This window comes from Coregonus clupeaformis, chromosome 16, assembly GCF_020615455.1.
Source record: "Coregonus clupeaformis isolate EN_2021a chromosome 16, ASM2061545v1, whole genome shotgun sequence".
Taxonomy (NCBI): Eukaryota; Metazoa; Chordata; class Actinopteri; order Salmoniformes; family Salmonidae; genus Coregonus; species Coregonus clupeaformis.
In genome coordinates this window covers 19,661,879-19,681,368 of record NC_059207.1, presented here as the reverse complement: position 1 = coordinate 19,681,368, position 19,490 = coordinate 19,661,879, and the positions used below count along the sequence as shown (strand labels likewise).

At 45.6% G+C, this 19,490-nt stretch overlaps 1 protein-coding gene across 2 annotated transcripts in view; it reads left to right on the top strand.

The window, feature by feature from the left end:
* stpg2 (sperm-tail PG-rich repeat containing 2) overlaps nt 1–5,501 on the top strand; it is a 64,295-nt gene extending 58,794 nt beyond the window's left edge. For both annotated transcript variants that reach the window (XM_041899866.2, XM_041899867.2), the window contains 2 exons: nt 4,676–4,823; nt 5,399–5,501. In XM_041899866.2, the coding sequence (XP_041755800.1) occupies nt 4,676–4,810 (135 nt within the window). In that variant the 3' untranslated portion in view covers nt 4,811–4,823; nt 5,399–5,501. The remainder of the gene's footprint in view (nt 1–4,675; nt 4,824–5,398) is intronic.
* The last annotated feature ends 13,989 nt before the right edge of the window (nt 5,502–19,490 follow it).

Sequence of the window (19,490 nt, the reverse complement as noted above, 5' to 3'; positions counted from 1 at the left end):
CAGTCGCTGTAGTACATAGCCTCAAAGCCAGTGGCATGTCGTTGGCTCTCCAGGCAGACTCAAGCGAACACTGAAAGTATTTGAAAATATCAAATCAAAGGGTATCCATCAAACTCTCATCGTGACATTAACACAGAACAGTATTTAGCCATTGTCACGTTCGTCGAGGAGTGAAGGAGACCAAGGCGCAGCGAGTGAAAAGAACATGTTGACTTTATTACTTAAAGCAACCAAAAACAACAAACCAAAGCGACGAATGAGAAGTCCAATAGTGACAAAGACTAAACAGGAACAAAAACCCACAACCCTCATGAGAACACAAACAGTTTAAATATGGCTCCCAATCAGAGATAACGAGCCGACAGCTGACACTCGTTACCTCCGATTGGGAGTCACACGACACTACAAATAACTCACCCAAAACACAACCAAACGAATACACCCTATACAACAAAACCCCACAACAAAACCCAACAAAACAAATACACCCTGGCTCAAATACAAAAGTCCCGGAGCCAGAGTGTCACAGTACCCCCCCCTAAAGGTGCGACCTCCGGGCGCACCAGCATACAGTCTCGGGGAGGGTCTGGGTGGGCGTCTGTCCACGGTGGCGGTTCTGGCCCTGGTCGTGGTCCCCACCCCACCTTAGTCACCACCCGCTTCCCTAGCCTCCTCCACATCACCCTCCAACTTACCCCACCTGGATTTAGGGGCAGCACCGGGCTAAGAGGCAGCACCAGGATAAGGGGCAGCACCGGGCTAAGGGACAGCATCGGGCTAAGGGACAGCACCGGACTCAATGGCGGATCCTGGCTGGCTGGCTCTGGCGGATCCTGGCTGGACGGCTCTGGCGGATCCTGGCTGGACGGCTCATGGCTGGCTGAAAGATCTGGCTGCTCATGGCTGGCTGACGGATCTGGCTGCTCATGGCTGGCTGGACGGATCTGGCTGCTCATGGCTGGCTGACGGATCTGGCTGCTCATGGCTGGCTGGACGGATCTGGCTGCTCATGGCTGGCTGACGGATCTGGCTGCTCATGGCTGGCCGACGGATCTGGCTGCTCATGGCTGGCTGACGGATCTGGCTGCTCATGGCTGGCTGACGGATCTGGCTGCTCATGGCTGGCTGACGGATCTGGCTGCTCATGGCTGGCGGAAGGCTCTGGCTGATCCTGTCTGGCGGAAGGCTCTGGCTGATCCTGTCTGGCGGAAGGCTCTAGCGGCTCCGGTCTGGCGGACGGCTTTGAAGGCTCATGGCAGACGGGCGGCTTTGCAGGCTCAGTACAGATGGCCAGTTCAAGCGCCTTAGGGCAGACGGGCAGTTCAGGCCCCGTTGGGCAGACGGCAGACTCTGGCCGTCTGAGGCGCACCGTAGGCCTGGTGCGTGGTGCCGGAACTGGAGGTACCGGGCTGAGGACACGCATCTCAGGGCTAGTGCGGGGAGAAGCAACAGGGCATGCTGGACCCTGGGGACGCACATAAGGCCTAGTGCGGAGAGCAGGAACAGGGCATGCTGGACCCTGGGGACGCACATAAGGCCTAGTGCGGAGAGCAGCAACAGGACGCACAGGACTCGGGGGGACACACAGGAGGCTTGGTGCGTGGTGTAGGCACTGGTGGGAAAAGGCTGGAGACACGCACCATCCAGCTAGTGCGTGGAGGAGACACAGGGCTCTGCAGACGTACAGGAAGCCTAGTGCGTGGTGTAGGCCCTGGTGGTACTGGGCTGGAGCGGGGAGGTGGCGCCGGAAATACCGGACCGTGCAGGCTTACTGGCTCCCTTGAGCACTGAGCCTGACCAACCTTACCTGGGTTGATGCTCCCCGTCGCCCGACCAGTACGGGGAGGTGGACTAACCCGCACCGGCCTATGTGGGCGAACCGGGAACACCATGCGTAAGGCTGGTGCCATGTACGCCGGCCCGAGGAGACGCACTGGTAGCCGGATGCGTTGGGCCGACTTCATGACATCTGGCTCAACGCTCACTCTAACCCGGCCGATACGTGGAGCTGGAATGTACCGAACCGGGCTATGCCTGCGTACAGGAGACACCATGCGCTCTACTGCGTAACACGGTGTCTGCCCGTACTCTCGCTCTCCACGGTAAGTCCAGGGAGTAGGCGCAGGTCTCCTACCTGACTTCGCCACACTCCCTTTAAGCCCCCCCCCAAGAAATTTTTGGGTAGTACTCTCGGGCCTCCAGCCTTGCCTCCGTGCTGCCTCCTCATATCGCCTCCTCTCGGCTCTAGCTGCCTCCAGCTCTTCACGAGGGCGGCGATATTCTCCCGGTTGTGCCCAAGGACCCTTTCCATCCAGTATCTCCTCCCATGTCCATGAATCCTTGATAGGCGTCCATAAATCCTGTGTAGGTAGGTCCTGTTGCCGCTTGACACGCTGCTTGGTCCTTTTACGGTGGGTTTTTCTGTCACGTTCGTCGAGGAGTGAAGGAGACCAAGGCGCAGCGAGTGAAAAGAACATGTTGACTTTATTACTTAAAGCAACCAAAAACAACAAACCAAAGCGACGAATGAGAAGTCCAATAGTGACAAAGACTAAACAGGAACAAAAACCCACAACCCTCATGAGAACACAAACAGTTTAAATATGGCTCCCAATCAGAGATAACGAGCCGACAGCTGACACTCGTTACCTCCGATTGGGAGTCACACGACACTACAAATAACTCACCCAAAACACAACCAAACGAATACACCCTATACAACAAAACCCCACAACAAAACCCAACAAAACAAATACACCCTGGCTCAAATACAAAAGTCCCGGAGCCAGAGTGTCACAGCCATGTCTGTTGACTTGGACAACTGGAATATAACTATTGTAGTAGCAAAGACAAATTAATGGTGTATTTCATTTAGAAAATTTTAAAAGTAATGCAAAATGTATTTCACAGGTATTTGACAAATGAGCTCTGTGATTCTGATGTGTAGGCCTGTGACTTAACGAGCATGGCAGTACACTCTACTGTAGTACCTATCTTTCTGTTATTTTGAGAAATTAAAGCTTTGGGAATTACCTTGTAGTCATAGAACTTGTCAAGTGTTTGATATGATCTCCCACCTCTCTTTAGTCTTATTAGGCAACGGTGCATTAAATATTACAGTGCAGAGAAACCTTTCAAAAGTGGCCCTCGCTGTTCAAAAGCTGGTCTGTGTCCGGAATGTCACCCTACACCCTATATAGTTCACTACTTTTGACCAGAGACCTTTTGACCTGAGACCTGGGGGCACCCTAGCTCTGAACCCTCCCAAACACATCAAACAGATCAATGAGCACCAAGCCGCTCCTTCTCCCAACGTTGCTCCTGGCATACAGATTGGGCTGCCGCCACGATTCGCTCTGTGAATACAGATCGCAGCATGTGAGTTTGTGGATCTCAGAACTAGGAGGGGGGAGGTCAAGCTTTGAAGTGGACGTGGGATTCCCACCGATTTCCTCTTTTTGTGCTGTTGGCTATTTTAGTGAACACCACACTCAAATACTGCACTCTGACTCTACTCTAGTGGCCTTCAGGTCAGCAGGTGGTGGAGATAGGGGTTGCACTCCGCCGACTGTCAACACTCTTAGAAAAAAGGGTTCCAAAAGGGTTATTCAGCTGTCCCCATAGGATAACCCTTTTGGGTTCCAGCTAGAACCCGTTTTGGTTCCAGGTAGAACCCTTTTGGGTTCCATGTAGAACCCTCTGTGGGAAGGGTTCTACATGGAACCCAAACGGGTTCTACCTGGAACCAAAAAGGGTTCTTCAAAGGGTTCTTCTATGGGGACAGCCGAAGAACCCTTTTAAGTTCTAGATAGCACCTTTTTTTTCTAAGCGAGGATGCTGAGGACTGCTGAGGTTGTTGTTTAGCCTCGTGTAGTCTACCCAACGACAGGAACAGATGGTTTTTTACAACCTCACTGATTCTGACTGACTACAAATGAAATTAGATTAGATTAAGCAACAACAAAAAAGATTAGACAAATGAGCTACATACTGTAAGAAAATGTTGTTTTGTTTCACGAGCTGCGTGAACCACATAATTATAGTATTAATACCGATAAGTTCTGAATTCTATACCAGCGATATCTCCGTCTTGGCAAATTATGAAATGGGGTCAGGAGAGATATTTCAAGGGTTGAATTGTTGGCACACCTAACATTTTATGTAGTCATATTCTGTAACACACAGGCCAGCATTTTTGTCTGAGATTGTCACTCAAACAAAAGGTTAAGTCGACCCTAAATGACCTGAGAGTTTTCCCTCCATACACAAGAGAGGTATCTGTGAATAAATCAGTGCATAAATCCATATAGATTTCCTTTTTCCTCCCCCAAGAGTGCAGTCATCACTTTGCCCTTCCTTCCCCTTGCTGTGTTGCCCGCTGTGCTCTTTTCACTGTGTTTCTCTGTAGCTAGTAGCTACATCTCTTTTCACTGTGTTTCTCTGTAGCTAGTTTCCCTCTTCAAAGGGCTGCTCACCAGGAAAACATCACCCACTCACCTCTGTAAGAGGGAAACTGGGTCACCCTGAACCGCTGTGGCAATGGAAACATGGAATTCAGTTCTCATATGGATTACAACAAGGAGTAGTGACCTTGTACTCATGTTGTTGCCCTTTAGGGAGTTCCTTCCCAGGTTGTTTGAATCTTTCCCCTTGTTTTGTTGTCTTTCCCTCTCAGCTCAGCCCAGCGATCATGGACACGGTTCTGAAGGGCACGTTCAACGTAACCCTCAACAACCCGCTGAGCGACCGCAACCCTGCCCCTCACCCATCGAGCGCCATGCCGCCGCCGCTCGCCCTCAGCAATGTATAGAGCAGGGTCAAAGGTGAGAGGGAGGTCCTTCTGCAAACTGGACTGACACAAACTGTATCTGATAGCAGTATTTTACACATGCTCAATTTCAGCTTCGCCTGGGTGAGAATGTGAGGTACTGGGGTAGGTAGTCATGTAGTTTTACTGCCTGGGTGAGAATGTGAGGTGCTGGGGTAGGTAGTCAGTTAGTTCCATTGCCTGGGTGAGAATGTGAGGTACTGGGGTAGGTAGTCAGTTAGTTCCATTGCCTGGGTGAGAATGTGAGGTGCTGGGGTAGGTAGTCAGGAAGTTCCATTGCCTGGGTGAGAATGTGAGGTGCTGGGGTAGGTAGTCAGTTAGTTCCATTGCCTGGGTGAGAATGTGAGGTGCTGGAATTCCTGTGTACCATCCTGTGTTCGTCACGTGAAGGCAAAAGAGAGATCATTACATTCTGAACTGTGTCAGTGAGTGTGAGGCATTGATTGAAGGATTTGGGTGCTGGTAGTTTGTTTCCAGTAATTAACTGATGAGAACAGAACAAACAGTCTCCGACCTGTGAGGCCAGCTTGTCTGTTTACCAGCAGTAACATGATTGATTTTTGTTTTCAGGGAGCTTTTTGGAGGAAACCATGACCTGTCCTGATGTTTCAGCATTGGTAAACACAATTCAAAAAAATAGATGTTCCAACAATAAATGTTTATTTTACATTCATTTCTAAACACGCTGAGGATTCTTCAACAACCTTTGGAGCAGGGATACATAGATTTAGCTGCATGCCAATTCTGAGTGGATGGTCGGGGGGGCTGAACATAATTATAATAATTATACACTGCAAATTGACTGCAAGTAAGCCCAAATAGATATTGTATTTGACAATAACCTAATAATTTCATACCTTGATTACATTGAGACAAGCTCACATATCCCACTGGGCCCACCACTTCATTTCAACGTGGATAATTGGTAATATTTGGTTGAGACGTTGATCAATGAGATTACAACCTATATTCACCCAATCAAAAAGAAAGCCAAAAGTTAGTTGAATTTCCAATGTGTTATCACTATGCCTTCAACCATTTAAAAGCAAAACCAAATTCCAATGGAAAAACAATGTCAGATTTGGGGTTTGGTTGTCACCCAAATGTCTATCACTGCTCTTTCAACCATTTAAAAACATAGCAAAGTTAAAATGGGAATACAATGTCAGATATTTTTATTCATTTATACAACACCTTAATGTGTTATAACTGTGCTTTATCCTATAGCAGAATCAAATGACCTGAATTTTACAGAAATTGTGAAGATCTCCACAGACCTGCGACGACTTATGCATGCTATCTTGAACATGCATACTTTATATGATAGTTGCAGTAACCTCAATATGTGGCCATGATGTGTTACTCATTTTAAGGTTGAACGTTCCATTAGTTTGTAAGACAGCCTTAACTTTAGTTAATTGTGTTTGGTTGACAACGCAACCTAATATCAAAGTTAAAGAATAGGACTAAATAAAATCAAATCAAACTTAAAGTGCATTTTAAATAAAGTTTGATTTGATTTCCTCCTATTTTTTTACATAGAGTTTTGGTTGAGATGGAGACGTGAATCCAACATATCATTTATTAATTTGTAGACAAACTGGAATTAAAGCCAGACTAAGTCAGTATCACAGATGGAACTATCCAAGCAGAAGATACATACATTCACATTTTAGTCATTTAGCAGACGCTCTTATCCAGAGCGACTTACAGGAGCAATTAGGGTTAAGTGCCTTGCTCAAGGGCACATCGACAGATTTTTCACCTAGTGGGCTCGGGGATTAGAACCAGCGACCTTTCGGTTACTGGCACAACGCTCTTAACCACTAAGCTACCTGCCGCCCCATACATTTGATTGCGTTGACAACCAAACACAATTCAATATCCAGTTTGTCTACAAATTAATAATTGATATGTTGGATTCACATCTCCCATCTTAACCAATAGTTTTATTTGAATTAGTTGTATTCTTAACTTAGATTTTTGTTTGAGATTGAGATGTGAATCCAACATATTAATAATTAACTTGTAGATTCCATTTGAAGTCAACCAGAGCTTGAAACCCTAGGCCTATGTATTGTCTATTTTTAGTTGAAATCCTGGGATGAATTTAGACAAGCTGTTGATGACTTTGCAAATGCTATATAGGCCTAAATAGCATCATTGATGATATGAGTAATAGGGTAGCTGTAGATAGATACATTCTCCAGTAGGAGGTGCTTCCCAGGCTATAGTTTTTTTTGCTGAGTGGAAATAACGTTGAAGATCTGTTGTTTTAAAGGTACAGATTCAACATGTTTTATACAAAGTTCGTCTATGCTGAAATTTGGTTAATATGATGACATAATCCTGTGGTAAAAATTTCACCCTCAAAAAACAATTTTTTTCAGATCCAATGTATTTTCCAGCACAGGTGGTTGATGGCACCTTCATTGGGAAGAACGGGCTCGTGGTAATGGCTGGAGCGGAATTTGTGGAATGGTATCAACTACATCAAACACATGGTTTCCATTTGCTCCATTTCCAGCCATTATTATGAGGCGTCCTCCCCTCAGCAGCCTCCACTGATTTCCACATAGATTCCACGTCACAATATGTTGACAAATTACATTTAAACAACGTTGATTCAACCAGTTTGTGCCCAGTGGGATGTCTATGTATTTTTTCGCGGGAATGCTCGGGAACAGATTTCATAAATTAAAAATATTTTTAGCTGAATTCATGGTGATTTTAGTCTTTTTTTGTCCAACAATGAAAATTAATTCCGTTTTTTTAACTAAAAACGTTGAGTGCCCAAATAATAGCAAAAGGTCTGTCGCCAATGCCTGCTTTAGAGGTTTCAAAGTTCTGTCGCCAACGCCTGCTTTAGAGGTTTCTAAGGTCTGTCGCCGAACCCTGCTTTAGAGGTTTCAAGGCAAATGGATTAACACCGCTTCACTACCTTTGGCTAGCACACCTCTTTTGTCTCTGTATTGGCATGACCACTGAACAAGACAATTAGAAGATGTAGTATCAGACTTCGAAAGATGTTATATTTTCCTCAATTATGAATAAATCATATTGTTCATTACCCATATTTGCTGAAAATCAAATAAAAGTCTCATAACTTATTTACCCATTTGGAAACACTAATAAGATCCTCTCGTTAATCTTGTGGTTCCGCCCCTCTCTAGGCCCCATAGCACTCCTCTGTGTCCCAAATGGCACCCTATTCCCTATGTAGTGCACTACTTTTGAACAGGGTCTATAGTGCTCTGGTCAAAAGTGGTGTACTATGTAGGGAATAGTGTACTATTTGGGAAGCAGACCTTGTCTTATTCTAGGCACAGTGCCCAACACTGGATTCATTTATGTTTAGCCACCATACTCTTAAGTAGTCTGAATATGAAATATGAAGTGCTCCATGCCTCAGTGCATATCCCAAAGTTCATCTTACCTTGGATATTAGGATCGTAAACTATAGATGGGCGTCTGAGCTCCCTGCTCATTATTGATGTTGAAACGATTGGTATCCACATCCAGGATATCATGTCCATTGGATGTACTGTATGTCTATTTTGTTTACTAGTAAACATTTGTTTTCTTGTTTTCCTTTCCTTAGTTTTTGCCCTATCAGTGTTGTACTGTATGAGTATGCCTTGAAGGCACAACCTTGCCAAGGGGGACGTTGCCCTTTCAAATCGTCATGACTACCCTTCAGGAGATCCTGATCCACAGACAGAACGCTCCCTCTCATAGAGAAGAGATTTATCCTCCTTTCAAATCAAATCAAACTTTATTTGTCACATGCGCCGAATACAACAGTTGTAGACCTTTCTGTGAAATGCTTACTTACAAGCCCTTAACCAACAATGCAGTTCAAGAAAGAGTTAAGAAAATATTTACCAAATAAACTAAAGTTAAAAAAAATTAAAAAAAATAACACAATAAAATAACAATAACGAGGCTATATACAGGGGGTACCGGTACCGAGTCAATGTGTGGGGGTACAGGTTAGTCGAGGTAATTTGTACATGTATGTGAGTGAACATATCCTCTCTGCTCCGGATGACAGCAGATAAATCACATGCTTATTTGCACTGATGCTTTGATTAGTCAACGCAGGGCCATACACTCACAGTAGAAAGGGACAAGGTAGTGTGTGGGGTGGGATTGGGTGGTGTGGTGCAGTGTGGGGGCAGTGGCCTGAGAAGCAGCTTGTTCCTCCTGATAAACATCGTATCCCAAATGGCACCCTATGCCCTACATAGTGCACTACTTCTATCCAGGGTCCATAGAGCTAAACAGGGAATAGGGTGTCATTTGGAACACAACCGATGCAAAGTGTCAATGTCAGTTCCAGGGTTCTCTAGCTGCCTTCAACACACACTCACTGTCTCCGTGCACTTCCGGAGGACAGGTTCACAACAGAACCACTCCCCTTCCTCATCCCACCATTGTTCCACACAGAGCCTTTTAGTGTAATGAGGTATTTACCCCCGTCGTTATTCAGCAGTCTGAGGGAAGAGAGAGAGAGACCGTGTTATTTATGTCTCTCTCCACGCTCGTCGTCTTTACCTTTTCATCACAGCGACCTGTTTTACATTGGCAAACTAATTAAATCAGATCAATCACGGCACATCGCTGAGTGTTTGATCAGGAAAAAGGTGGATGGAATAAATCTTGATGATGGTGCATTACAAGGCCTGTCATTCATGTTGTTTAGAGGCTGAAATATTCACATGGAGCAGAGGAATAGAAATGATCGATGCACAAATGGGCCTTTTTTTTTTTGTCCGCCCACCGAATGCATTCAGTTCATCTCCAGCGGGTAAAGAGACTTTATAGACGCCTGTTTTACTTGTGTAATAACCATTGTCATTGTCTTGCCTATGTGCCACCACATCCGAATGAGTTATGACACTGATTGTATTTCAGTGTTGTAGCTTGTACCCGATGTCACTTTGCCAAAGTCAATGGGGGATTATTTTGATGAACGCAGGAGACAACTGATATGACAGTATATATATTTAATATTGAAATATTAATAATGTTTTAAATATGATTATAAATAAAATATGAATATTTAAGATAAGTATTAATTAAATAGTATATTATATTATTTAACATAGTAAAATTGTAGAACCTAATGTTGATTTCTCTCCATAATACAGTCCATAGATACAGTATATAGGAAATCTATTTCTAAATCCTGCTCTAAATGTAGACATTATTCCCCTAGATCAGGGGAACAGGGCAATTTTTTTAGGAACTCAGTCGGGTTCTCAACTTACTGATGAGAGTTAGAATAATAGAATACACAAGGTGCAATTTCTAAATGTGGTTGTGCATCATCAGTTTTTACATTGTTATGTCAGTCACTGACAGTCACTAAACTAGCCCATGTCAGCTAACGTTTTTTATATTGGTAAGTTAGTCTAGCGGCCAGCTATCTAAACTTGTAGTAAGCATGGACTAATTACTGACCAGCGTGGGGCCCATTGATCATCAGCCCATTGATCAAACATTTGCCTCTACCCTATGGCAAAATGTGTAGAATTGCAGCAAACTTGCTTTAAAATGGCAACATTTTCTCTCCACCCCATTTGCTGTCACAAGGGGGGCCGCTAAAAGGGAGGGGGCGGTACTCAGACCCACGAGCCACTGCGGCCCCTCATGATGAGTTCCGTTTTTTGGGTGGCCCACACCACCCATCAAAGTTGCCCATCCCTGCCCTAGATGAAAAGCACACATGAATACCAAAGATGCGATCTGGTGCAATTAAAAGCGGTGTAGTGCACTGTAATTAATGATGAGGTTAACCTGTGATGACTCATTGTCAGAGTGGTGAACAGAAGGCCATCTCTTTAGATCTCCCTTATTGTAATGCAGGTGGTGGGAGACTAAGTAGGATCAGGAGCCTGAGGCAAAGGTTGAGTCTGGCAGGGGTTGAGGCACGCCGGTTGAGAAGGGGTTGAGGTAGAGGGCTGAGACAGGCTGGTTGAGAAGGGGTCGAGGTAGAGGGCTGAGACAGGCTGGTTGAGAAGGGGTTGAGGCAGGGGGTTGAGACAGGCTGGTTGAGAAGGGGTTGAGGCAGGGGGCTGAGACAGGCTGGTTGAGAAGGGGTCGAGGTAGAGGGCTGAGACAGGCTGGTTGAGAAGGGGTCGAGGTAGAGGGCTGAGACAGGCTGGTTGAGAAGGGGTTGAGGCAGGGGGCTGAGACAGGCTGGTTGAGAAGGGGTTGAGGCAGGGGGCTGAGACAGGCTGGTTGAGGCAGGGTGCTGAGACAGGCTGGTTGAGGCAGGGTGCTGAGACAGTCTGGTCGAGGCAGGGGGTTGAGACAGGCCGGTTGAGAAGGGGTTGAGGCAGGGGGCTGAGACAAGGCTAGGGCTGAGGCAAGGCTGCAGGAGCACAGAGAAAGGAGATGGATCTCATTATCACTCCTCTCACAGGAAACCTTCAAAGGCTCCCACTGTGCCCAGATCCTGGGGATATTTGTGTGATGCAGACAGGCCGACAAAGAGGACCTTCAGAGTGCAAGAGCACACACACACACATACGCACACGCACACACACACGCACGCACGCACGCACGCACACACACACACACACACAGCAACTCATCCAAAACCAATGGGTGCCATTCTCTCAGAGTGCTTTTCTGTCAAGGTCCTCCTGTGACCCTTCTTTGATACAAATATGTTTATGTGGTAAATACTTTTTCCAAAAAGATTTACAATAAAATAACTTTATATCTGGCAGTCAGGTATCAAAACAAAACTCACCTTAAAATATTTGCCACGCACTCCATGTAATATAAAATGTTGCTAGTTCTACCAAGTCAATCCACTCGATACCTGCAGTCATGCACTCTAGCTCAGAGACACATCTGAATTATTGAAATCTTGCCTCAGACAAACTGCTTCTTTCCTTTCAAAGTTTAAAACAGATGTTCAGTAAATTCTCTCTACTGGCCTTACACACATAAAGGGAGCAGACACTAAGTGGTGGTGGTAGTTACTATAGTAGATAGTACAGTATTTAGATAGCTCAGCTCCCACGGGCAGGGTTACCAGGTCTAGCTAAAAAAAATGGCCCAATGACTTCTGAAAACTAGCCCAAATTTGATCCAATAAACCCATTTTCCTAAGGTTATCAAGCGAATTAACATTTACATTTACATTTAAGTCATTTAGCAGACGCTCTTATCCAGAGCGACTTACAAATTGGTGCATTCACCCTATAGCCAGTGGGTTAACCACTTTACAATAATTTTTTATTTTTATTTTTATTTTTTTTATTTTTTTTGGGGGGGGGGGCAGGGGGGGTAGAAGGATTACTTCATCCTATCCCAGGTATTCCTTAAAGAGGTGGGGTTTCAAATGTCTCCGGAAGGTGGTGAGTGACTCCGCTGTCCTGGCGTCGTGAGGGAGCTTGTTCCACCATTGGGGTGCCAGAGCAGCGAACAGTTTTGACTGGGCTGAGCGGGAACTATGCTTCCGCAGAGGAAGGGGAGCCAGCAGGCCAGAGGTGGATGAACGCAATGCCCTCGTTTGGGTGTAGGGACTGATCAGAGCCTGAAGGTACGGAGGTGCCGTTCCCCTCACTGCTCCATAGGCAAGCACCATGGTCTTGTAACAGATGCGAGCTTCAACTGGAAGCCAGTGGAGTATGTGGAGGAGGGGGGTGACGTGAGAGAACTTGGGAAGGTTGAACACCAGACGGGCTGCGGCATTCTGGATGAGTTGTAGCGGTTTAATGGCACAGGCAGGGAGCCCAGCCAACAGCGAGTTGCAGTAATCCAGACGGGAGATGACAAGTGCCTGGATTAGGACCTGTGCCGCTTCCTGTGTAAGGCAGGGTCGTACTCTCCGAATGTTGTAGAGCATGAACCTGCAGGATCGGGTCACCGCCTTGATGTTAGCGGAGAACGACAGGGTGTTGTCCAGGGTCACGCCAAGGCTCTTCGCACTCTGGGAGGAGGACACAACGGAGTTGTCAACCGTGATGGCGAGATCATGGAACGGGCAGTCCTTCCCCGGGAGGAAGAGCAGCTCCGTCTTGCCAGGGTTCAGCTTGAGGTGGTGATCCGTCATCCATACTGATATGTCGGCCAGACATGCAGAGATGCGATTCGCCACCTGGTTATCAGAAGGGGGAAAGGAGAAGATTAGTTGTGTATTGTCAGCGTAGCAATGATAGGAGAGGCCATGTGAGGATATGACAGAGCCAAGTGACTTGGTGTATAGGGAGAAAAGGAGAGGGCCTAGAACTGAGCCCAGGGGGACACCAGTGGTGAGAGCACGTGGTGCGGAGACAGCTTCTCGCCACGCCACTTGGTAGGAGCGACCGGTCAGGTAGGACGCAATCCAGGAGTGAGCCGCGCCGGAGATGCCCAGCTCGGAGAGGGTGGAGAGGAGGATCTGATGGTTCACAGTATCAAAGGCAGTAGACAGGTCTAGAAGGACAAGAGCAGAGGAGAGAGAGTTAGCTTTAGCAGCGCGGAGAGCCTCCGTGACACAGAGAAGAGCAGTCTCAGTTGAATGACCAGTCCTGAAACCTGACTGGTTTGGATCAAGAAGGTCATTCTGAGAGAGATAGCAAGAGAGTTGTCTAAAGACGGCACGCTCAATAGTTTTGGAAAGAAAAGAAAGAAGGGATACTGGTCTGTAGTTGTTGACATCAGTGGGATCGAGTGTTGGTTTTTTGAGAAGGGGTGCAACTCTCGCTCTCTTGAAGACGGAAGGGACATGGCCAGCGGTCAAGGATGAGTTGATCAGCGAGGTGAGGTAGGGGAGAAGGTCACCGGAGATGGTCTGGAGAAGAGAGGAGGGGATGGGGTCAAGCGGGCAGGTTGTTGGGCGGCCTGCAGTCACTAGTCGCAAGATTTTATCTGGAGAGAGGGGGGAGAAAGAAGTCAAAGCATAGGGTAGGGCAGTGTGAGCAGGACCAGCAGTGTCATTAGACTTAACAAACGAGGATCGGATGTCGTCAACCTTCTTTTCAAAGTGGTTGACGAAGTCATCCACAGAGAGGGAGGAGGGGGGGGATTCAGCAGTGAGGAGAATGTGGCAAAGAGCTTCCTAGGGTTAGAGGCAGATGCTTGGAATTTAGAGTGGTAGAAAGTGGCCTTAGCAGCAGAAACAGATGAAGAAAATGTAGAGAGGAGGGAGTGAAAAGATGCCAGGTCGGCAGGGGAGTTTAGTTTTCTTCCATTTCCGCTCCGCTGCCCGGAGCTCTGTTCTGTGAGCTCGCAATGAGTCATCAAGCCACGAAGCTGGAGGGGAGGACCGAGCCGGCCGGGAGGATAGGGGACACAGGGAGTCAAAGGATGCAGAAAGGGAGGAGATGAGGGTTGAGGAGGCAGAGTCAGGAGATTGGAGGGAGAAGGATTGAGCAGAGGGAAGAGATGATAGGATGGAAGAGGAGAGAGTAGTGGGAGAGAGAGAGCGAAGGTTGCGGCGGCGCGTTACTATCTGTGTAGGGGCAGAGTGAGTAGTGTTGGAGGAGAGCGAGAGAGAAAAGGATACAAAGTAGTGGTCGGAGACATGGAGGGGAGTTGCAGTGAGATTAGTAGAAGAGCAACATCTAGTAAAGATGAAGTCAAGCGTATTGCCTGCCTTGTGAGTAGGGGGGACGGTGAGAGGGTGAGGTCAAAAGAGGAGAGGAGTGGAAAGAAGGAGGCAGAGAGAAATGAGTCAAATGTAGACGTAGGGGAGGTTGAAATCCCCCAAAACTGTGAAGGGTGAGCCATCCTCAGGAAAGGAACTTATCAAGGCGTCAAGCTCATTGATGAACTCTCCAAGGGAACCTGGAGGGCGATAGATGACAAGGATATTAAGCTTAAATGGGCTAGTGACTGTGACAGCGTGGAATTCAAATGAGGAGATAGACAGATGGGTTAGGGGAGAAATTGAGAATGACCACTTGGGAGAGATGAGGATTCCTGTGCCACCACCCCTCTGACCAGATGCTCTCGGGGTATGCGAGAACACATGGTCAGACGAGGAGAGAACAGTAGGAGTAGCAGTGTTTTCAGTGGTAATCCATGTTTCCGTCAGCGCCAGGAAGTCGAGGGACTGGAGGGTAGCATAGGCTGGGATGAAGTCAGCCTTGTTGGCAGCAGAACGGCAGTTCCAGAGGCTGCCTGAGACCTGGAACTCCAGGTGTGTGGTGCGTGCAGGGACCACCAGGTTAGAGAGGCAGCAGCCACGCGGTGTGAGGCGTTTGTGTAGCCTGTGCGGAGAGGAGAGAACAGGGATAGGCAGAGGCATAGTTGACAGGCTGCAGCAGATGGCTACAATAATGCAGAGGAGATCGGAATGAAATGAACTAAACATCTGGGAAAGGAGAGAGCAGGCCTCCCTCACCAAAAAAATATAACTCTCCCAACTTCCACCTCAGAAACTATAATTGTTTCACTGAACCACCCGATTAAAACTCTCCCAACTTCCACTTTAGAAATTAGAATTGTTGTAAACTACAACGGTTCAAAGTTTCAATGAATAGACTCAACTTACTTTATTCAGCTAGCTAACTATGACGCCATAGCTAACTAGCATGCTAGCATCCAATAACACACAGTTTAGCACCAATACTTGGTTACAACAAACTACCAATAGTGTGTGAACACACTAAACAGATAATTTGTGTCCGTGTCTAGTTCTTTCATAACGCAGCAATGATTAAATGTTGGCTAGCTAGCACAAAGATATTGTATTTAGCTACTACAGTACAGCCAGCTGGTAGTGTTGGCTAGCTAGCAATGGCTGCTGTGTTGACTTTGTTTGAAAAACGGCGTCGCTGCGAACGAATGTAGCTGGCTAAAAGGATATTGTTTTTAGTTGCTACCGTTGCTAATAGCTACTCGCCAGCTAATCCAGGAGGTGAGTTAGCTAGCTAGCTTCGTGCTACACCCGGCACCGCCGAATACAAAAGTAACCTACAATAACTACACAACAACTACCCACAACAGCCCACGATGCCTACCTATACTACTTAATAATATACAGCCCACGATGCCTACCTATAATACCTAACTACAATCTAAATACATAGTTTATGCCTTACTCGACAAAGCCCAAGCGATGTATAAAGCCAAACTGGCAGACTGCAATCAGTAGCTGTAATTAAGTACAGCAGCTACCAACCACCTAACGTTAATGCCTCGGATAATGAGGTTAGAAAAACAGCTGAATGGTGGCAGCTACCTGGCTCAATCACAGGTACTCTTAAGCGTGAAATAACATTGGAAACAACTAACCACAGTTGCTAAAAGTTACCAGTAGCTACCCGCTAGCTAGCTAGCTAGCTTTGTTGGTCCAAGTAGTGGGTAGGCTAGCCTCGTGCTTCGCCGGGGTCCGCCGAATACAATACTTACCTACAATAATTACCTACAATAACCTACAATAACTACCTGAGTAAACTACCTATAATACCTAACTACAATACCTACCTACAATCTAAATACATGGTTTAAGCTTTACTCAACACCATATAAGAAGCCAAGCTAACCTCCTGCTAGAGAAAACACAACCTCTCCCGACAACCTCTCCCGACAACATAAGAAGGAATATTGATGTCATTTTTAACAACGTTGGCTAAGAAGCAAAATTCGGTTTTCCATCTAAATAATAATTGTTGCGAGTTTAAGAATATGTCGCAAGAGAAAAGATAAATCGCCCTTATTAAACTCTCCAGATAATTTTCCATCAATGGATATCGATTTAACTTGTTTTGACTGACTATGATTAAGCAATGAGGCCCGAGGAGGTGTGGTAAATGGCCAATATACCATGCGCTGTTCTTAGGACATACAGCAGCCCTTGGCCATGGTATATTGGCCATATACTACAAACCCCTGAGGAGCCTTATTGCTATTATAAACTGGTTACCAACGTAATTAGAAAAGTTACAAGTATTTTTTTTGTCATTCCGTGGTACACAATCTGATATATCATGGCTTTCAACCAATCAGCATTCAGGGCTCAAACTACCCATTTTATAATTGTAAATAAATCCTGCTTGCACATGTGCATAACTATAGATACATCCGACAGGAGAGGTTGAGTGATGAAAGTTGGACAGAGGATCTCAAAATCTCTGTGCAAGAAACATTTGGATGAACTTAAAAAAACGAGGCTATTTTCTGGCAATTGTGCCATTATTATGTGCCAGATGTTAAGACTACAAACTGTTATAAATGGCCTATTTGCGAGATTGACTTGTTATTTCAATAGGCATAAGCTAGTGACTAAAATCTGGGTTTATAATTGCAATTCAACTTTGCCCTGTTTTGTTGAGCTGGATGCAGGTAGCCTATAGCCCCTGATACACCAACATCTCATTTCAAAAGTCCACAATCAAATTTACATGAAATGTGGAGAATGATACATTTGCGATAGAGCTGTGACCACGATCACAATTTATAACTTCCAATTTAATTAGCTAAACATATCCATTAATTATTGCATAATAACACAAGGCTACAACAACAAACGGAGTTATAGGCTATTTATTAAATCTGTTTGCCAGCTCCAGGTAGGCTGCACAAGTGGCACAAATTGATCCAGTGATATCGTCATTCCAGCACATTTATTGTATCAAATGGTAGGCTACAGTAGCCTACAACGGCATAGAAATGAATTGCCTACTTGATGGCCAACAGATGCAAATGTACAATCATTCTCCACATTTAATGTCATTTTCATTGTGGACTTTTTCCTATAACAGAAGCAGGTGATGGAGTTCCATAACTTCCATTTCAGATTTCTACTCGCGCAGCGCTCCACACCCTAGAACTGAGCATGAGTAAAACCCTTTGCTTTATACGCTTAACCATAAGAAAAGTCGACATTAGAATGCAGCTTACTTTAAACCACCCCTGAGCAAATTTATCTAAAGAGTTGTAGTGCACCTAAAGTCGTTTTCCAACGTTATATCAGTTCTAGCGTGTTAATATGTTTTATGGAAAAAGGTCGTCTCCATAATGACCAACCTAAATAGCCTACCTATAACTGGTCAAAAGATGTCACTAAGTGCGTTCATGCTGCTCTGTCTCCGTGACACAGCTGCCTCCTCAGCTGCAGCACTCTCTCAACCAGTGCTGTCAATGCACACACACCCCTCTGGCCCTCCCTCTCCCCACCACTCATTCACTCACTCACTCACTCACTCACTCACTCACTCACTCACTCACTCACTCACTCACTCACTCACTCACTCACTCACTCACTCACTCACTCAGTAACAGCCTGTACATTGCCTGATAGTCAGCAGAAGGTCACAGTGAAATATATAAGCACAAGATTGAACTTCACTCAACTTTCTAGATTTTTCCCCCTTTAGTTAACACTATCAATGTTTCCCATTACTGTGGGAATTGTCATCGAATCAACACAATATTAGCCACTTTCAATGCAACATACCGGAACAAAACAAACTATGCAAGATATTTTGTTGTAGGCAGAACGCATTGGAGTAGGATTATTTTGCATTGACATGCAGGACTCAGCCTGTACTCTACATAGACCGGTGCTGCATAACCAATCAGAGCTGCAGTAGCCAATATGCAAATAGACCATTGCCATATATGGATCTGTGCCATTAACTTTGAACTGGACTGTGTTTACAGCATGAGCGGTCATGAGTAGATGTGCTTGTTTTGAGATCAAAGCGAGAGCTGCATGTAGCCACGTGTGAACATTTGTTCATATCCTTTACTAGTTAGTGAGTTATTAGCCCAGTTATAGATCATTTGTAGTCAGCAATGAGGGAGCGGTTACTTCCTACAAGAGCACAAAACATGTACATTTCTAGACATCTTTGATAAGGGAGGTTGATAAAGAGCTTTTTTTTTGTCTTAAAGGCGCAGTGTTGTATTTTGAGGCAGTCTTGAATAAGCTAAGTAGCCAATAGACAGAGGGTAGCATACTTTGTCTGATTCTCTGTAATAATGATATGGGAATAATAATGCATTTTATTTTGCAAAGATGTTTCTTGCATCGAACAACACAAAAACATTTTCCAGTCACCTTGTCTGAAGGACAAGTGGATAAGCAGGTTAATGTCAAGCTCTGCATGTTTGTTTTTTTAAGTCTCATGGAATGTAGGCCTACATTGAACACCACACATTGGCTGCTACTGTAGGCTGAATAATAGAACAGCTATTTCCATGTTAAAATGTTATGGGATGCATTTTCTCCGTTGTTTTTGATGGTAGGCCACTCTGGTAGGCCTACACTATGATCAAATAGCCACAGTAGGCTACTTGGCCACTGTTATAACTGTAAGTTAAAGTCGGTACAGCCTCAGTGTTCACAGTAAACAGCCTCAGTGTTCACAGTAAACAGCCTCAGCGTTCACAGTAAACAGCCTCAGTGTTCACAGTAAACAGCCTCAGCGTTCACAGTAAACAGCCTCAGCGTTCACAGTAAACAGCCTCAGTGTTCACAGTAAACAGCCTCAGCGTTCACAGTAAACAGCCTCAGCGTTCACAGTAAACAGCCTCAGTGTTCACAGTAAATGTGTGCTGGAAGTTGCACAGAATTTACACAACGTTCATGTTTGATCTCAGCAGACCTGAAATTTGCTCAGTGCCAAATATATTTTGAGGGAACATTGCCCATAAGTGAGAAACCTACATGCCAAGTATAGACCATATATTGTGTTCCCTACAGTTTGTA